At 37.3% G+C, this 20,957-nt stretch overlaps 1 protein-coding gene across 1 annotated transcript in view; it reads left to right on the top strand.

Annotated features, from left to right (window-relative positions):
- The window catches only part of ARHGAP21 (Rho GTPase activating protein 21), a 138,014-nt gene that overhangs the window by 80,972 nt on the left and 36,085 nt on the right, over nt 1–20,957 (top strand). The window contains 5 exon segments of the mRNA XM_034644573.1: nt 4,774–4,866; nt 6,384–6,462; nt 8,899–8,953; nt 15,350–15,379; nt 16,714–18,601. Of these exon segments, the coding sequence (XP_034500464.1) occupies nt 4,774–4,866; nt 6,384–6,462; nt 8,899–8,953; nt 15,350–15,379; nt 16,714–18,601 (2,145 nt within the window).

The raw sequence follows: 20,957 nt of genomic DNA, 5'->3' as shown, positions 1-20,957 counted from the left end.
GAGATGGAATAACAGATATTTTGAAGTTGATATTTTTTATTTCCAGTTCCAGTAGAATATATTTAAAAAGAAGACACTTTTTATGGGGCGCCTGGGTGGTGCAGTCGTTAAGCGTCCGCCTTCCGCTCAGGGCGTGATCCCAGAGTCCTGGAATCAAGCCCCACATCAGGCTCCTCTGCTGGGAGTCTGCTTCTTCCCCTCCCACTCCCCCTGCCTGTGTTCCCTCTCTTGCTGGCTGTTTCTCTCTCTGTCAAATAAATAAATAAAATCTTAAAAAAAAAAAAAAGAAGACACTTTACTGAAGTATAGCTAACAGAATATTATATTAGCTTCAACATAGTGTACAACATAGTGATTTGACATTTACATACATGACGAAGTGCTTGCCATGATAAGTGTGCTCACCATCGTCACCACGCAAAGTTATTGCTATGTTATTCACTGTATTCTCTATGCTGTATTTTTCATCGCCATGACTTACTTATTTTATAACTGGAAGTTTCTACCTCTTAATCCTCTTCACCTATTTCACCCACCTACCAACCTCCACCCCCTCTGGCAACAACCAGTTTATCTCTGAATTTATGGCTTTTGTGTTTGTTTTTGTTTGTTTTGTTATTCAGATAATGGAACCATATGGCATTTGTCTTTCTCTGTCTGACTTATAAAGAGAAGATACTCTTTTTTTAAACTTTTTAATTTAAATTCAATTTAGTTCACATATACTGTATATTAGTTTCAGAGGTAAAATTTAGAGATTCATCAGTTGCATATAACACCCAATGCTCATTATTTCAAGGGCCCTCCTTAATGCCCATCACCCAGTTACCCCCTCCCCTCCCCAACAACCCTCAGTTTGTTTCCTATAGTTCAGAGTCTCTAATGGTTTGCCTCCCTTTCTGTTTTCATCTTATTTTATTTTTCCTTTCCTTCCCCTATGTTCATCTGTTTTGTTTCTTAAATTCCACATATGTGTGAAATCATATGGTATTTGTCTTTCTCTGACTGACTTATTTTTCCCTTAGCATAATACCCTCTAGTTCCATCCACATCATTGCAAATGGCAAGATTTCATTCTTTTTGATGATTGAGTAATATTTCATTGTATATATACATTATATCTTCTTTATCCATTCATATGTCAGTGGACATCTAAGCTCTTTCCATATTTTAGCTATTGTGGACCTAGCAAGTCAGATTTTAGAGAAAGTTCAGAAAGGAAAGTGACAACAAGAATCAAAAGGATCATTCTCAGCAGATGTGATAGTTCTTGCTGTAAGATTGGCCCCTATTTTATCTGTTCCACTTTCATATGTTTTCAGGCATAGTGTATTGAAGGATTTGTCAATGGCAGAGTTTCTCTGATTTTATAATGGCAATCACTGCAAAATTAATATTTCTTTTATAGAAATTAAAACAAAATTATTTTGGACTGTGTCTATTCTGTTTAAGTGAAATTTTCAATCAGAATTTTCAGAATTTACTGCATTGCCACCAGCCAACTTTTAACTTTTTTATAGAATTCATTAATGTCATTTACATTTTATATTTTTAAATATAAGTACCATATAATCACCTTTCAGACATAGTAGACTAGAAGACATTAATGAGGAAAATGTTTCTTTTCTTTTATTATATGTCTTTTATTATATAAATCCATGAAAGCAATGACTTGATTCAACAAAACTTATTAAACCTTCAGATCTCTAGCTAAGAAAAAATGACGATTTTCTTTAAATGCCATCTCTTGTAAATGTTGGGTTGGAGAGACCTAGCCTGATTACCAAAAGTAATTNTAAGAAAAAATGACGATTTTCTTTAAATGCCATCTCTTGTAAATGTTGGGTTGGAGAGACCTAGCCTGATTACCAAACGTAATTGCATTTTAAGTGACTGATACTGAAAAGAAACTTTTTTTCTATTCAAAGTAATTATAAGTGACTGTCTACTTGTATTCAGTAAAGCTTGACAAATGAATAAGTAGTTAACTTATTTTAGAAGTAACTGGGAGCACAATGTTTGGATTCAGACCTGGGTTCAAATTCTACTCCACTACTTCATAAGTTAGTCTGTTTCCTCCTGCTTACAGTGGCAGTCTTAGGATCCTAATGCCCATCTTGAAGGCTTGTGAGAATTAAACTAAATAACAAATTTATTCATTCACTGAATATTTATTAAATGCCTATTCTGTGCTAGGCATCGTTCTAGGTGCTGTGGATATCAGAGAACATGACAAAAATCCCTGCTCTTCATTTTAGTACGAGGACATAATTTTAAGTAGTAAGTGATAAGTTCTATGAAGAAAAATAAAGCCTGGCACATACAAGAAGTTTCTCCCAACTTTTCATTATAATTTTCCAAGTACGGCAAAAACCTTGTCCATCTTGATTCAACAATTAACACGTTACTCTGTTTGCTTAATCTATCTACCCACATGTTGCGTTCAGGGGTGTGGATATCTTGGTTTATTTTTTTCCCCTCAAACCACTTGAAAATTAAGTTGCAGATATAATTACAGAAATATAATAATATAATATAGTAATATAATCATAACAATTAGTCCCTAACTACTTTAACAAACATCTCTTAAGAATTAGGACATTCTTGGGGCGCCTGGGTGGCACAGAGGTTAAGCGTCTGCCTTTGGCTCAGGGCGTGATCCCGGCGTTATGGGATCGAGCCCCACGTCAGGCTCTTCCGCTATGAGCCTGCTTCTTCCTCTCCCACTCCCCCTGCTTGTGTTCCCTCTCTCGCTGGCTGTCTCTATCTCTGTCGAATAAATAAATTAAATAATCTTTAAAAAAAAATAAAAAGAATTAGGACATTCTTCTTTATAGTAGGGATTTAATTAATATCAGTTCTCTTTTTCCTCCAAATCCTCATGGAGAAAGCAGTCCTGACTGTCTGTCATAGCTAATCTGAAATGACAAAGGGATTTATAATATTTTCATGTCATCCGACCACAGATGGCTGTATGGTTCTTCAGGAAGATATCTGACACATATTTATGGTTTCTTAAATTGGGTAATAGATACTTTGCAAGTGTGTTTTTATTACCTTACAAGTTTTTAGTTCTTAAAGATATAAAATACAGCACTAGTTTCCATTTAAGCACTATGAAGAGTGCTTTTACTGAGGAATTGTAGCTGGAGTAACCAATTACATGCTATGCCAAGTACTTTCACATGTTATCTCATTTAGTCTTCATGGAAATTCTTCAAGAATATAAAAATATAGAATAATTATCTCTTACTATTATAGAAGAAAAATTATAGTTAAGTAAAAATGTCTACTTAATTGCAGCTGGACTGTCAACTGACAAAGCAAGGATTTGGATCCATATTTACTGGCTTCTAAAAGCAGGCATAATCTGGGGCGCCTGGGTGGCTCAGTCAGTTAAGTGTTTGACTTTTGATCTCAGCTCAGATCATGAGTTCAAGCCCTGTGTTGGGCCCCACGCTGGGTGTGGAGCCTGGTTAAAAAAACAAAAACACAACAAAAACTTAAAAACAAGCAATTCCCACTATACCCTGTTGCGTTATAAGTGATTGAGTTAGCCAATCACTACTTCAGAGGACTTCTTTCAGAGTAAATAGCTAAGTACGTAAAAGGAGCTCCTAACGTATATTCCTTTTTTAAGAAATTTCTTTTGAGCCACCTTTGCGGTACACCATGTTTCTGCCCAGCATTGCATTTTAACGAGCATTATTATATTACTCCTTGCATATATCTGCTCTATTTTCTCAGCCGTGTTCTTTAAGAGTCAGGGCTGTGTCTCCTACCTCAGTGCTTCCCAAACATGAGTGCACATCACGGGCACTTCAGCCTCCCAGTGGGGTTCCCCCATTAGCATTTCTAAAACATTCCTTGGTTATATCAATGCTGCTGGTCTGGGGGCCACACTTTGAGAACCACTGTCTGCCTCTTTGCCCTTCTCCCTACCACAGTCCTCATCTTGGTGCTTACCCCTCAGCTTAAATGTCCTCTCCTCTGGGAATCCTTCCTTGACTTCTGTTTTGTTGAAACTGTTAGTTGTTCTCAAATGTCAGTGTGTGTAATAATCACCTGGGAGACTTGTTGACAAAGCAGATTTCTGATTGAACCCCAAAACATTGATTTTTAGTAAGCACGTTCGGTGTTAATGCAGATGATCCATGGATAGCAATTTGTGAAATATTGGCTTACAGAATTGATAATGCGCTCGTCATTGCCATGACTGTATGTCGTATTTGCCTATGATTGTTTTTTTATACCTTAGTGCCATTTTTTGTTTGTATGTCTCTCTCCTACTGGAATCCCTGAAGGGAAAGGACTGTGTCTTAGTCATAATTATAACTTAGTGCTTAGCACAATGCAGTGTTAAAGAGCAATACAGTGAGTACTGCCTGTGTAATTTAGTTATGTGACCTTGGAGGATTTAATCTCTCCTAGCCTCAGTTTCCCCTTTTATGCAATAGTGGTAGGAACACTTACATGCTATGGAAAGTAGCTCTCAGGGTATGTGTAGTCTTTAGTGTAGTAATTTACATACAGAATGTACCCACTAAATGGACACCATTACTATTGTGGTGGTGGCTGTGTTACAGAAGAAACAAAATAATGTTTGAATTAATGAAAACTCCTAAATTATGATTTTACCATCCAGTTTCAGGATTTGTGTTTAGCACTTCGTGAAAAATCTTTGCTTAATTGTCTAAAATATCATTTTATATTTTGATATTTAATGAAACACTGCAAAGTAAAATCATGCCTTGGGCTTTTTCTCTCCCATAGGAAAACAAAGAAATCGCTTGGAACCAATGGATACCATATTTGTTAAGCAGGTTAAAGAAGGAGGCCCTGCTTTTGAAGCTGGATTATGCACAGGTGCTGATATTTTTCTTTAAACAATACCTTTAAATTTCCTTTTTACTTCATTTCTTCCTTCTTCCATAATTCATTTTCCATATTTTTCTTTCTCTCCTTCTGTATGTTTTTTTTCCTGTGTCTTCACATCAATTATTACTATTTTTGAGACGTAGTCAGCTGTATGTTTCTTGATACCCAAATGGATGGGTTTGGACAGAAATAGCGTAATATAAATTATAAATTAGGAGCACTTCTGGTTACCACTTAGATAATGGACTCTTGGAGGCCCTTTTAAAAACACCTATTTTACATACATTTAATTTCGACAAGGATTACAAACTAACAAAATGACGAAGATATTTATAGACATCATTGAAATAATCTTGGATCTCCAAGTTCTCAAAGTGCCTTATCTGCCAGAGGTGAATTAATTAATTTGCACTATGAACAGTAACTTAAGTCTGCAACGCAAGGCAAGCCCTGCTTCATCTGTAGGTATCCCTGCATGTGGTCTGGTGGCTATTCTAAAATATTTTGTGATATGTGATTTTAATAAAACCTAAGTAGAGACTTAGTTCAGTGTAATGCACAGACTAAAATAGTTACTCTCTTGTTTTTGAACATAAAATAATTTAAAATGGGAATTAGTGAAAAACCATGTTTTACTGCCTTTTAAATAAAATATCTATAAATATAAGCAGCGGATGTTGTTGCTAAGATTTACTAGGATGCACTATTTATTATCTCTTTTTTCGTGGTTAATGTAAACCTAATTCCAATCTCATTAACATATATATAATATGTATATCAGTGTCCATATAGGATTCCATTACCTAGCATGTATCACTTAATCGTATTCTAAGCCTCTCAAGGGCAGGAAGATGTGGAGATGCTGTGATAAGCACACAGAAAATACTTTGTATTTTTCTGTTTTCCATTTTTCCCTATCTTTTCTCTCTCAGTCTTTTCCTTTCTTCTCCTCTGAGTTCTTATTAGTAATCCAAATGTGCTTTTCTTTATTAAAATGAAGAATAAGTTAATATACATAAAGTCAAAACCATGTGCATACCCATATTTCAGTTCTGTAATAGAGCACTAATCAATAAACTAAATAAGTTAGGAAATCAGCCAGACTAAAGGTAGAAGACACCACGGTAGTAAAAACAATGAACTATTTAAGCATGTTGAATGATGCTTTTCTATCAGAAATGACAGCAAACAGAGGAATAACTAGGAGTTCTGCAACTAAGAAAACAAATGATAGGGGCATGAATAGTATAGCCATGGTCACTTGGTAACTATACCTTTTGGAGTTTCTAAATTCATCATTGACCAGGGCTCTTAAGGCATAGCTATATTTCATCAGAAGCTGTATATATTAAAATTTAGATTCATGTTTGTGATGAAAGATAGTTTAAAAAACAGTGAGTGTGAATATATAAAAAATAAGTACATTACTCAAGAAATATTTCAAAAGTAGTCAAAAATGACCTTTTAAGGAATTCCTCATGTGTTTTTTTTACTCCTCTTTGAAGGTGATCGAATTATAAAAGTCAATGGAGAAAGTGTTATTGGAAAGACCTATTCCCAAGTAATTGCTTTAATTCAGAACAGGTAAGATTCTCAAAATATGACTAATTTTGGCCAAAGATGGGTATCTGTAAATCAGTGGAGCAAATAGATTCAATGTAGTATTGTCCATATCCTATAATGGGATGGGGAGCTGTGGGACTCCCCTTCAAGTGGATAATACATTTGAGAATTGCCAAGGATGAACTACCTGATTGTAGTTTACTTGGTGTTTTGCTTCAGCAAATCTATCAAATTTGTGGTTAAAGTCCTTTAGAATCTAAAAGCAACACATTTTATATCTACTGTAAGTTCCTCACTTTTGTTTGAAATGACAATTAAATTTAAAATTTGTTTATAATAAAAATATAAATAAATGCATATATAATTTCTTTTAAAACCTCTTACTTAGATATCTTTAAATACCTTATTGAATAATGCTCTTGGCTCAAATTAATTCGTTTTAACAAAGACAGCAAGAAATTCTCTTTAAATTCATCTGTCTGCCTATGTTCTACAGAATGATAGAATTTTGAGTTCTAAAGGCAAATAAATGTGTACAGAGTAACTGTGAGACCTCAGAGATAACTTAGTCCTACTCTCTTTCTACCACATACCTAGAAAATTTTTCTTAATTATAAATAAAGAGATTGAAAGCTGGAGTGGTTACCATATTGAACTCCTGTCAAGAGTAGGCCATGACTGGGGTCCCATTGTCCGGATCATCCCTTTGTAATTAAATTGAAGTCCATTATTTTCTGAAGACTTCTGTCAAGTTCCTCTATGTCTAAAGCAGTTCATGTTATAATCTAAATTATTTACACTAATGCCGTTATGCATTGTCATTTTTACAGTGAGATGATGTGTTGAGATTTATTGCTCTTCAAGTATTCTTCTTACTGTTTTAATATATAATGAAGTTCTTAGAGAAAGCAAATCTTAAATCTTGCCTCTAATATTGGATTCTAGGTGTTCCTGACAGTGATCCCTATTTGATCTTAAGTATTGGAGAGAACAGGGGACTTGAAGAATTTAAAGCCACTCCAGAGGCAGTGGGGAGATCACCCACATTTTTATTCCTTTTAAATAATTTAGATCATTGTAAATACACCGATGTGTTTTATCAACCTATAATTTAAGGATTTTTTTTTAGTGTATTTGTTAACATCTCTTCTTGAAAAATAGTATTTTTCCAAGTAACCATAACTTAATTTTATTTTCCTCAAAATCCACATTAATTTTTTTGTTACTGGTGCAGTTTATCTCTTGGAGTAATAATACTTTGGAATGACAGCCTTGATTTTTCAGCCAATAAAGCAATTTGAAAAATACTGTTTTTTCATCATCTTATTTTCTTTTAAAAAATTGTGTTCCTTTTATCTGCAGTTGGTAGCAAATGGATAATGCAGCACAAAGCCATTGAGATTCTGCAGTGTATTAATGTAAAAATGTATCCTTGCAGAAGAATTTATCTAAACATCAGTATGTATTTTCTACCAACTCTAAATATTGAAATACAAGTACCTACGTATTTTATTAATAAAATTTATTTGAACCTGTGGTTCTTACGGTTTACTATTCTGAGCATTTATGAACCTGATAATAGGGTTCAAATCTAACAAAAAGTGACACCAGTAAAATTACCAGGTTTTGTTTTCTTTTTTGTTGTTTGATTGTTTCTTAATCTCTTGATTGTATTGGGGGAAGAAAAAATCGGATATTGTTAGGTTAGATACTGAAGCACTTGACAGGGATAGTCCACTATCCTTGCCTTTTCTAAACGTAATTCCACATCACAAGACTCAGTGTAATTTACCCCTTCGTACTTTTTCAAGCCTAGAGAAACTTCTCTATCATTTTTAACAGACATTCATAGTACCAAAATCAAGTGAGACTTTGAGCTGTTTCTGTAAAGGCTCTAAAATTAAGTCAGAGGAGAAAGCAAATAGTTGAGATGCTATATGGTTAGTTGTGGTGAACTCCGGTTTCCTTCACTTCTGAAGCCAAGAGGGAATTTTTCAAAATTTAGATGTTTAATATTACTTAAAATGATAAATTTGAGGGTTCTTTGGTTATTTTCATGTGACTGTATTTTTAACTTGGTAAATAGTGAAAATATGTGGTAAAAATTGATAATTTCTTTCTGTGACTTGAATTAAAATAATAAATAAATATATACTGAAGAGTTTTGCTCCAGGAGTATAATATAAATAATATACTTCATGTTCCTAAATTAGAAACACATTATAAAGTAGACTTGCCTACTTATCAGTAGCTCAAACATATGTCAGGATGCCTTCTTTCATTCATAATTAGCTTTATATATAAAAGTGACTATGATTTAGGCTTGAAAAGTAGAGATTAAAAAAAATTAAACTCATAAGCAAATTTAAAAAATACTTCTGAGCTAACTATCTTTCTTTTATGTCTTTTTGATATACTTTTCACCTCCCCTAAAATAATTATTATATTCAATTTCAGTGATACAACATTGGAACTTAGTGTTATGCCAAAAGATGAAGACATTCTCCAAGTGGTAAGTTTTATTTACTCAAATATGCATTGTTCTGTAGTCTCAAATGTTAATAAAAATCCTTTAAAGATGGAGGTGGAGTGACTATAAGATTCTTGGGGGGAAAAAAGCCCCTTCTGGTTCATTGAGCAGAGTCTGGAATTCTCGACATTTTACCAAAAGACAAAAAAACAAAAAAACTATCGTCACTTTTTACAGTTAAGTGACATAAGAATGTTCTATGGATTTGACAGTGAACTTCTGTTGTTGCCATTTGGAATGAGATTCCTAAAGAGTTTGCCCCGATGTTGCATCCTAGGTAGTCCTTTGACCAGAAGCCAAAGCTTAGGGTACAAGTGTATATCCCCAGGAATTAGAATCTTTTTTTTTCTTATGAGAACAGAAATTATATGAAAGCCATTTCTTAATGTTTCAATATATATGAGTGTTTGTAAATTAACCCACCAACCAGTTTTGGAACAGTATCAATTCATTCTATTAGAAGTAAGGTTCACAATGATTGGAGTCTATACCTTAAGGGAGAAATATGTCAGGGTCTTCAAGAGGAAATAAAACTATATTGAAGACTTTAGCATTTAGCCTAAATTTTTCCCTCATTTTTAGAAAGAAAATGAATAGAATCCTTAACTCCTTTGTTGAGCTTAAATATTACTGAAAGTAAAAAAGAAGGTAACATATATGAATTTCATTCAAGAAAATAATACTTTTCCTGGTTTTTGACTTTGTAGTTGTGTAGAATAAAACAGCATGATCAAAACCTTTCAAGGAACACACAAAAGCTGACCACTTCATCTAAGAAATGACAGTGGCCACTGAAAGTTGTGTTTTTAAAATTCTTTTTAGCAAATAATTGTTTTGTTTTATTTTGTTTTTGTTTTAATTCGAGTACAACGGGGAACTCATGGAATCTTTGTGGTGGGAATGGAAGTGGTAGTCATTTTTTCATTTGTAAGGCATTAATTTGAATTTAGTTCAACGTGAGTCCTAAGTAATCTGTAAATGTTTTTTCACAGAAATACCACTAAAGCTGATCCTAATGATTCAGTGTATTCATGTAAAATATGATTAACTGAAATCCATATAGATCCACCTTGTGTTTTCAAAGCAGGTGGATTTTATTTAGGAATGGCTTTTCTCATGCTAACACATTACCCTTCTTAAGTACACAGGTCTTTTGGCATTGGGGCGTCTCAACAAGGAAGGTGCAACCCTCCAGGGTCGTTTTCCTAGGCTCAGAAAGCTAGCTATAGGGTACCTGCCCTGATAATTCAGCAGAGTGAGAGAGCGGCAGACATAACCACTAAAGGCGAATGGGAGTCACCAGATTAGAAATAAATGAGGGCGTTCACTCTTGCGATCCTCCTAACACAAAGGACTGGGAGATGAGGCACAGATGTAGGGGAGGCTTCACCTTGAATCCTCCTTGACAATCCGATGACTCAAAGGCAGAATGCACTTCCAAAACAGAACTGTTCGCTCATCCAGTAGACTCTTTCCTCGCCAAGGTGAAGGCACCGGTGGGAGGCTGTTTAGAACAGCGCTCACTTCACAGCATGCCTGGCATTGTCCCGAACTCCTAGGGCAGGAGTCGAGCACAGAATCGCCATCACAGCCCGCTGTGTGGTTGATGAAGAGCAGGAGCACTGGAAGGAATCATTGTCTAGTTTCTTGAGCAGTGGAAAAGAAGGTTAATTCATCTGTCGTGTTGTGTTTTAGTTAAGATATGTACATGTAAAACAAAGGCAAAATACAAAGTGTTGCAAACGCAGGAAAAAATTGGCTCACTTGGGTGGCATGAGGACACAGATCTTCAAAGTTCATTAGTAAAGGGTTCTAGTAAAATTGTAATAAAATTTGTTTTTCAAACATGTTATTTGAATTATTTTAATCTTAAGAGATGACAAGCATATGCCTTTCATGATAAAAGAAAACCTCACTTATTTTTTTTAAAGATTTTATTTATTTATTCGACAGAGATGGAGACAGCCAGCGAGAGAGGGAACACAAGCAGGGGGAGTGGGAGAGGAAGAAGCAGGCTTATAGCGGAGGAGCCTGATGTGGGGCTCGATCCAATAACGCCGGGATCACGCCCTGAGCCAAAGGCAGACGCTTAACCGCTGTGCCACCCAGGCGCCCCGAGAAAACCTCACTTTTAAACCCAGCCTTGAACACGCTACAATTCATGAGACAATCAAAGAAGTGCATATAATTAATGCTTACTATATGCATTTTTCCTAAAGGATTTTAGGACTTGGCAACTTCTTTTCTGCATCAGTGTTTTTAGCTGGGACATCTGTGAGTGTCATTTTTTAAAGCTCTTATAAAACACAAAGAGAATCTGGGATTTCAAAAACCACATGCAGAAATTCTTCCCTCTCACAGATTCTAGGGTTAAAATGTTCTGTAAGGGCCTTAACTATTTGCGTTGGTCTGTTACCCATAGTATAAGCTCTTTAAAGACATATACTGTGAGGTTGAATATTCACTGTAAAGAAAAAGTAAACACGAACATTTTTACAACCATTGTAAAAATTATTTACCCGAGTGGAGGCTTCTCGTAGTTTGTACGTGTTAGCCTGGGCAATGGCGGGACCGTGTGTCCATGGACTTTTCTTTTCCCGAAGCGATGTATGCACCAAACTGTTCCAGAGGTGCTCCGCTTGTCTTTGAGAGGTGGCATGGAGAATTTAATTTGGTTTAAAGTTTGACTCATGTATGGATAAGTATATAATAATAAATTTGTAATTACAGATGATAATGATATAATATTGAAAAACATGAGGTAAAATTAAGACTAATTCATGATGGTACAAGTGCTGGTAGTAGAGCTGCTGTACTTGGCAGCCTCATTTGCTAAACCAAAGTATATTTTCTAGATTAACAATACGAGTAGTGTTAACATTCCTTTTTAGTCATTTTTTTCACAGTATTTTATAACAGTATTTTAGACTCTGATATCTTAGACAATTTCATGTTTTTAAGGTATTATTACAAAATAAAAAATACTTTCTGTTCCATTTTCAAAGAAACAAAATGGTTTCATCACCCTTTCAAATGTTGGCTGTGCATGAATGAAATAGCCACTACCTTGGGGCACCTGGGTGGCTCAGTGGGTTAAGTGTCTGCCTTCGACTCAGGTCATGATCTCAGGGTCCTGGGATGGAGACCCATGTCAGGCTCCCTGCTCCACAAGAAGTCTGTTTCTCCCTCTGTGCCTCCCCCCCGCCCCCTCATGCTTTCTCTCTCGCTCTCTCTCTGTCTGAAAGAAATAAATAAAATCTTATAGCTACCACCCATCAAGTCACCTCTAAACAGTGGTGCTGACTAAAGAAAACCCTTCCTCGAATGGGTTCACGATAGAACTAGACCCGGCCCTTCTTTTCAGTGGATGCATCACGGTATTTTGTTAAGCAGCTGGCTCTGCCGACTCAAAGTTGAATTTTCAGTTAATCAGTTCTGATAGCTATCGAGATTGTTGGGTGTGTCTAGTGTTTGGCCAGGACACTCCGAGCCTACTTTGCGCTGTTTTGTGTCAAACACAGCAAGGCTAAACAGCTTTTCTAGGATGACAGGAAAAAAAGCAATGGCACCAGGACTTGGCCCGAGGTGAGTCTGAGACTAAAGCGTGTACTTTTTAACTAGACCACAGTCCTTTACTGCCATCGGGTGCAGATGAGGAGACAAGTGGCTTAGCACAGTCACCCTGTTAGTTAGTATCAGAGCTGTTGTTCTAACTCATCTCTGGACTGAGTCCAGTGCTCAGCAGCTCTGTGAATATATTATTTAAATTAGAAAATGTAATTTAATCAAAGTTTTCCCTTAGATTTATTATAATTACTTTCAAAATAATTATTTAATATGTTCCATAATCAGTACACTATTGTATTTAAAATTAGGTACCCATTTGTCAAGTGTGCGTGAAGGTGGTCCTGCCTAGAGTAGGGAAGCAAGAGTAGTTCTGGAGGGTTCTTTCATATTTTGCAAGTTTGCATGTACTTTGTTCTTTTCTAGAAAAGTTACAAATAACTTAGAAAGTGATGAAGTATGCACACCATCTCCTTTTCCCACACCCCACTATGGCACGTATGGCATGTATTTTATTATACGGACAGACATGTAATTATTTTTTATTTTATCATAAGTGATGGTATTAAATTAATAGGTCAGCCTGTTAAAGGTGACTTGGTAGGGAGGAATTTCAACTTTACCAACTTAGTTATTCTGCAGGTTTTTTGGTGGGGTTTTTGGTTTGTTTTTACCATCTATTTAACAATAATTATGCAATAATAATAGTATTATAATAGTAATAGGTATGGTAATAGTGATTTTGATGCAACTCTACTAAAACTGAACTGGAAGATTATTTTAGGATTAAGTTACTATTAGATACTATACATACAGTCAAGATCCAGACTGTTAATATTAAATTTTATTTAATACGCTCTTTCAATTTTAATTGCAAATGCAGAATTCTTTTTTTGTTTTTGAGAGAGAAAGAGAGGAGTGTGAGCAGGGCAGGGGGCAGAGGGAGAGAGAGACTCTTAAGCAGGCTCCACACCCAGGAGACCCCCACCCGGGACTCTTATCTCATGACTCTGAGGAGATGACCTGAGCCGAAATCAAGAGTCAGACTTATTTTTTTTTAAGATTTTATTTATTTTTAGAGAGAGAAAGCGAGCAAGAGCAGAGTGGGGAGGGACGGGGAGAGAGAGATTCTCAAGCAGACTCTGTGCTGAGCACAGAGTCCAACTCGGGGCTTGATCTCAGGAGCCCATCCGAAACCAAGAGTCAGTCGCCAAACGAACTGTGCCACCCAGGTGCCCTGAGAATGAGGAACTTTTAAATAGATAGATAGATAGATAGATAGATAGATAGATAGATAGATAGATAAACAAGGTTTTTTAGTGTTCATGAGCTGTGAGAATTTGTAAGGAAATTGAATGCTCTTGAATGAATTCATGTTTTATTCATCTCAATTACATCTGCTTACGTTAGACAGTAGTACTCCTGTCTGCATACGATATTCTATTTAGTCAGTCTGCGGTTAATGCATGGTCCCTGTGTATGTATGCGAAGACCCACTTGACATAACTTTACTCGGAAGTGGGGACCCACAAATATAGGCTGTTTAATATTTAGAGCTGTTACATAGGAATCTTAGAGATGTTTGAAATATGTCAGATATTTTTTCAAGTTTTTCTTAGTTCTGTCATATACTTTTATTGTTCCCAAATTTGAATAAAGGAGGTATTTCTGAATTATGAGTTGTAAGGCAGTACTTCCCAGCAGAAATTTCTAGTTATATTAAAACCCCTTCCAAAAAAATGGGTTTTATGGCTGAATAAGCTTGTCATTTCCCTTTGAATTTTACAACATGCATTAATGTAGTAGAGGCTTTGAAAAGTCAAGAAGCCTGCCAGTCAGTCCTTCGCTACATCATTGAGCATAGAGAATGCTCTCCTCCTCCTCCCTTTCAGGCGATGCTTATTAAAATTGCACAAACACACTGTGGGAAATGCTGAACCGGAGGGTTCACTCATCCAGACACAATCTTCCTGCTGTGGAAAAGTCTTGGTGTGAATATAATCAACATCAAAAAGATAGTCTTGTTATGTCAGTGGCATATAACCCAACGTGTATATTTTGACTGACTGCATTCAAGCCTTAAATATTATGGTGTGCATGTTTTCCTTTATCTACTCATTCAGCTTTCCCACCGCATCCTGGCTTATGTTCTCTAATACTCAGTATAAGTTTTAAAGAATTCCTCTGGAAGTTATAGTTTATGTCCATTCAGTCATCATTTCCGTAAGCCAGTAACACAGGAAAAAAGGTACTGTGGTGAAAGATCTTTATTTTTGAGTGAAACATTTTTAATCAAACGGTCATCCTTTCTCCCCAAATCATAGTGTAAAGACGGTTTCCGTCAGCTGGACAGCTTGTGGCCGTGTCTGATTTACAGGGGAAGGAGTAGATTGTACTATTTTAAATGCATAAGAGAGCATCCGTTTCGTCATCTGGAAGCAGAAATGGGAGACGCTCAGGGGAAATGAGAGACATCAATGTTGCTCGTGTGGAAGGGAGGCTCTGGGGCCCGTCATCAGACAGCAGCCCAGAGTGAAGAAAATAGCCCTTAGAAAAGCCTGTCACCAAATGTATTTTGCTGTCAGAAATGGTAGAAAGCCCAAATAAGAACCAGATAAAAGCCCGAGAAAAAGATGCTCAGAAAGATACTGAAGTTATTCTTTATGCCTCACTGCCCTTTACTTCTCTTGGTACCTTCCAGAGAAATCAGTATAGATGTATTTTTAGCTTGCTGTTTCCAGCATCAATATGACAACATGATTCTGTCTTTATATCAGTAAGCAGCTTCTACTGTGTTTTCCTATTTTCTGCTAGCTACAGTTTACAAAGGATGTCACAGCTCTGGTAAGAAATGCACAGAAGCCATTTCCTTGCTTTTTAAGTTATGTTCTATAGACATTTGTAATAAGCCAACCTATTAAAACTGTGAGTTTGCTTAGAGAAACCCCTCCATAGTGTGATGTTAATCTTACTAATTTGCAGAATGTGTTTGTGAGATCTGATTTTCTTTATTTTTTGTTTTTCTGTTTGGTTTCTCTTGAATCCTGTGCATAACTGGTGTTAAAACGTAACATTTACCTGTATGTGGATTTTTTTTTTTTTTTTTTTAGGTATCTCACCCTCTCTCTTTCCCTGGTTCTTTGCTGTCATGTTTGTGGCTGCACTTGAGCTTTGCAAGCTGTCTAATGCAAAGACAGGCTATGATGATAGATGTGAATTAAGCTTGTTTTGATTAGGGGAGGATGTGTAATGTGATACCACACCTCACCGTCGCAGATGCTGACATTGTTCTCAGTTACATCAGTTCTGTTTTATTACGTCTCTGTCTTTAATTTGTTATTTTGAAGTTTTGAAATATTGCTAGATAATTTCTTAAATAATAGGTAAAGAAGAATTTGAGCTGCATGCCTGCCTGTTAGTAATAGAGAAATGTCTCCTCCTAGTAAGTAAAAGAGACCAAATAAATTTGTGCAATATAATTTTGCATTAGCTTAAAATAAGAAATAAAAATTGTATACAGAAAGAAGAGTTACTTTTTTCATATTTTCGTGCCTTTAACTTTCATGCTCAATTTAAACATGCATGTTTTCTCTTATTTTTAAATATTAAAATATTTAGCATGGCTTAGGACTTAATTTATCAAAATGGCTTACTTTTTAAGGACTCAGTAATCATTAATTGACCGGACATTGCTCAATATGTCACATTTAATTTATGCTAGCAGTAGTGCTTACAGTAAAAATGTATTTGGTTAAGATTTTTAATATCTTCACCTTCACTGTGGCAAAAGAGCAAAATGTTCTTTTGCTGAGATTTATCAGGCAGCCATTTAACCTGTCAAATGCTGAAAGATCATAAAACTTGAATGGGGAAGATTTTAGAAGCCACAAGGCTATCTCTAATTGGCTGGGGGAAAACCTGGTGTGTTTCAGTCTTTTGAGAAAACAGGCAGTTGTAATTTATTTCTGCTGCAAATTCTACAATTTATTTGATTTCTGAAAGACTAGCCCTTTTCTAAATGTGTGGAGCATCCTTACGTTGTGTTTGCATGCTTGCTTTAACGAATGTCATTTAGGAATAAGGTAGGGCGCAGTAAAATAAAGCAGTCCATTGCAAGAATGGAAATTGTTGTTCTTCTTTTGAATCTTAAATGACACTTTTTTCTCCTTTCCACGTAGGCGTATTCTCAAGATGCCTACCTGAAAGGCAACGAAGCCTACAGTGGCAATGCCCGCAATATCCCCGAACCACCACCAGTTTGCTATCCCTGGCTGCCATCTGCCCCTTCAGCCATGGCACAGCCAGTTGAAATATCTCCTCCAGATTCATCCTCGAGCAAACAGCAAACCAGTACCCCCGTCCTGATGCAGCCTGGCAGGGCCTACAGAATGGAAATACAAGTGCCTCCATCACCAACAGATGTTGCAAAGTCGAACACAGCAGTGTGTGTTTGCAATGAAAGTGTAAGGACTGTCATTGTACCTTCTGAGAAGGTTGTAGATTTGTTAACTAATAGAAACAACCATACAGTTCCTTCACACAGAACGGAAGAGGTGAGGTATGGCATAAACGAGCAGACCTCTTTGAAAACAGTGTCAAGAACCACATCACCGTCATCATCGATTCCCACTGCCCATCTGATTCATCAGACCGCAGGCTCCAGGTCATTGGAACCTTCGGGAATTTTACTTAAATCTGGCAATTACAGTGGACATTCGGAGGGAATCTCGAGCAGCAGACCTCAGGCTGTGGACTCGCCTTCCGTATCTGTTAATCACTATTCTCCGAATTCCCATCAGCACATAGACTGGAAAAACTATAAAACTTACAAAGAGTATATTGATAACAGACGATTGCACATAGGTTGTCGGACAATTCAAGAAAGACTAGATAGTTTAAGAGCAGCATCTCAGAGCACAACAGATTATAACCAGGTGGTACCAAACCGCACTACTTTGCAGGTACGACGTCGAAGCACCTCTCACGATCGAGTGCCCCAGTCTGTTCAGATCCGGCAGCGCAGTGTGTCCCAGGAAAGGCTGGAGGATTCTGTGTTAATGAAGTATTGTCCACGAAGTGCGTCTCAAGGAGCACTGACATCTCCCTCTGTTAGTTTCAGCAATCACAGAACTCGTTCCTGGGATTATATCGAGGGACAGGGTGAAACCTTAGAAAATGTCAATTCTGAGAGTCAAATACCCGATTCAAATGGGGAACGAAAGCAGACCTACAAGTGGAGTGGATTTACTGAACAGGATGATCGACGAGGGATTTATGAAAGACCTAGGCAGCAAGAAATTCACAAGTCTTTTCGAGGTTCAAATTTTACGGTGGCTCCGAGCGTTGTTAATTCCGACAATAGGCGAATGCCCGGCAGAGGAGTGGGATCTGTGTCTCAGTTTAAAAAAGTGCCGCCAGATCTAAAAACAGTGCAGTCCAACAGAAACTTCCCAACCACTTGTGGAATGTCACTGCCTCGAGGCATTTCGCAAGACAGGTCGCCTCTTGTGAAAGTGCGAAGTAATTCTCTGAAAGCGCATGTCACAAAACCATCCTTTAGCCAGAACTCCTTTGTTTCTGTCAAAGACCAAAGACCAGTAAATCACTTGCATCAAAACAGTCTGTTGAATCAGCAGACGTGGCTAAGAACCGAAAGTGCCCCTGATCACCAGGTGGAGCCTGGGAAACCCCCCTCCTTCCCAGGAGCGCCTGTCAAGCCTGCCCCTCAGCCGACTGAGAACTCTGGCGCTTCGGAGATAGAATCATCCGTCGCTCAGAGAAATCAAGACTTCGATCTGCGAGAGGCTGAAATTCAGGAGTCAAGTACTTTAGATAATAGAGAAACTGTCGTCCTAAGAGAAAAGCCTCCATCCGGGCGCCAGACGCCACAGCCTTTAAGGCATCAGTCTTACATCTTGGCCGTAAATGACCAGGAGACCGGGTCAGACACGACCTGCTGGCTGCCCAATGATGCGCGCCGGGAGGTCCATATAAAACGGATGGAGGAAAGGAAGGCCTCAAGTACCAGTCCACCTGGGGATTCCTTAGCATCCATCCCGTTTATAGGTGAGCTCTTGTGTAGTCAGTGGCTACTGGGTCAAATATGTTATACACCTTTTCAGTAAGGAATTACTTCTAGTGCAACAGGCACAAAAATTTTACACTGTGATTTTGAAACATTTGTCCAAAATTTCCCGAACTGCGCTAAGACCAGAACCATAAGCTTGTACCCTCAAAAATTATTTCAAGACAGTTTTCCTTTTTTATTTTAATGTTATGTACTTAATACATCTTTCCTTCCTCCCTCCCTCCCTCCCTCCTTTCTTCCTTCCTTCCTTCCTTCTTTCCTTCCTCCCTTCCTTCCTTCCTTCCTTCCTTCCTTCCTTCCTTCCTTCCTTCCTTCCATGAAACAAATTTCCACTGTCTGGGGCCAAGGGACCCAGCAAACCAAATGGTACCTAGTTGATGTTACATCTGAATTAAAAGCCAAGTAGAACAATTTTAATAATTAGTAATCAGCCTTTTATTTAAGCAGACTTTTGACTTTATTATTTCTTATTTCTTTGGGCCGAATGAATAGACGTCTTTGTTGTCAAGTTACTTTGTTTTAGAGTAAATCTCGGGATAGAGTTGGAAAAAGTCACTCACATTATAAGCATGTGGCCCGGTGTAGAACAGCTGGTGTGTTTCCTGAGGCTTCAGGCTGCTCCCACACACGCTAGGTGTATTCTCCACAATGCGGCCAGTGTGGGGTTTGAAAATGTGAATCAAATCATGCCACTCCTCTGACCAGACCCTCTTACTTTCCTCATTACCCAGAACAGAATCCCAAATCCTGCCATGGCCTGCAGGGCCCTCCATGACATGCCCACCACCACCACTCCCCCTCTCCGAGCCCATCTCCTGCCTTCTGTGTTTGTGCACCCGTCTGCAGCCGCCCTTACCTCCTTGCACTTGGGGAGCATGCCAAGCATGCTTCGGGGCCCTGGCACTGCCAGTTCCCAGCCCTGGAACACATTCCACAGAGAGTCACAAGACTCTTGCCCTCACTGCATTTGGGTCTGTGCTCAAGTATTACCTTATCAAAGTGGCCTTTCCTCACCAGGCTGTCTGCAGTGGGTACCCCACACACATACACAGCACCTGACATTCTCTGTCCCTTTCAGCCACTCTCTTTATCTTCATATCCCTTATTTCCACTGGATATGGTTTATATTTTTTATTACATGTTTCTCTGCAGACCTAAAATATAAGCTGCACGAGAGCCAGGCTCTTAGATCTTTTGTCCACTTCTGTCACCTTAATACCTAGAACACTGCCTGGCATGTAGAAGGCACTCAGTAAATATTGGTTGAAATTATAGGCTAATGATAATTTTGAAGATGACGGTTAAATGTATAGCAAAATCAAAAAAAGAGCTCTCATCAGAGTTATGATGCAGCTCCAACGCTAACAGGATTATCGTGTGTCCTTAGTATTTACCTTTATTTAGTAAGGAGAAGTCTAAGCTGTAAAGAGGTTAAATAACTTCCTTAAAGTGACACAATTAATAAACAGTAGACACTGACACTTGGCCGGCTGATTCAGTATCCTCACAGAGCACAGCTCCAGAGGGCACCATGAATATAGATACATTGTGAAGAGCGCCCCCTGGAGTTGTGTGATGCAGGGGCCTTCTTTTGAGGACAAGGCCATACTCATTCTCACCCCGTTACCCCATGAGTTCATGAAGAGTTCTCCATAATTTTATAGTATAGTGTGCTTCTCTTCGAGCAACATTTCAGGGTTTTTCTTTTCTAGAGAAATTTTCTAAATCTACTGAGCTGTCAGACTATCAGGCAATACTATCAGAGTCAGCTTTTGAGAAAATTCTATGTAACTTATATTTGCTTATAAGTATGATGTATTCAAGTTGTAAACATTGTGGGGAATCTCAACTTAAATTGTACTCATATTTATATCCATACCCTTAAATCCAAGCTCAGAGAATAGAACTTTGCCATAAATGGAATCTTATATACATCATCTAAGTATTTTATAGAAAGTAACTGAGGACTAATGATTGTTTGATGATTTTTTTAAGCATAAAAGTCCCTACCACCTGTGACTGTATTTGATAAGCCTATGAGATCGTAGCAGAATAATGGCATCATATTTTCTTCCTACATTAATAAGAACAACATAATCAGATTATACTGGAGTAATAAAAAATGTGCTAGCTTTATCTGTTAATATTTCCTCTAGTTATCTATCTATCCTTTGACTAGATCAACAAGTCAATTATTACAAAGAGAGAACATTGGCTAAAGTATAAATAAAAATGTATCTCATTCTATATCCATATTGATTTAGAGAAATGATTAAAATAAGCTATTTTGTTTATTCACTAAAAATAAAAATGCTCACTTACTACTTCTGATCA

The sequence above is a fragment of the Ailuropoda melanoleuca genome, chromosome 15, assembly GCF_002007445.2.
Source record: "Ailuropoda melanoleuca isolate Jingjing chromosome 15, ASM200744v2, whole genome shotgun sequence".
Taxonomy (NCBI): domain Eukaryota; kingdom Metazoa; phylum Chordata; class Mammalia; order Carnivora; family Ursidae; genus Ailuropoda; species Ailuropoda melanoleuca.
Note: the sequence above shows the minus strand (reverse complement) of the source record. Positions and strands in the feature narration are given on the sequence as shown.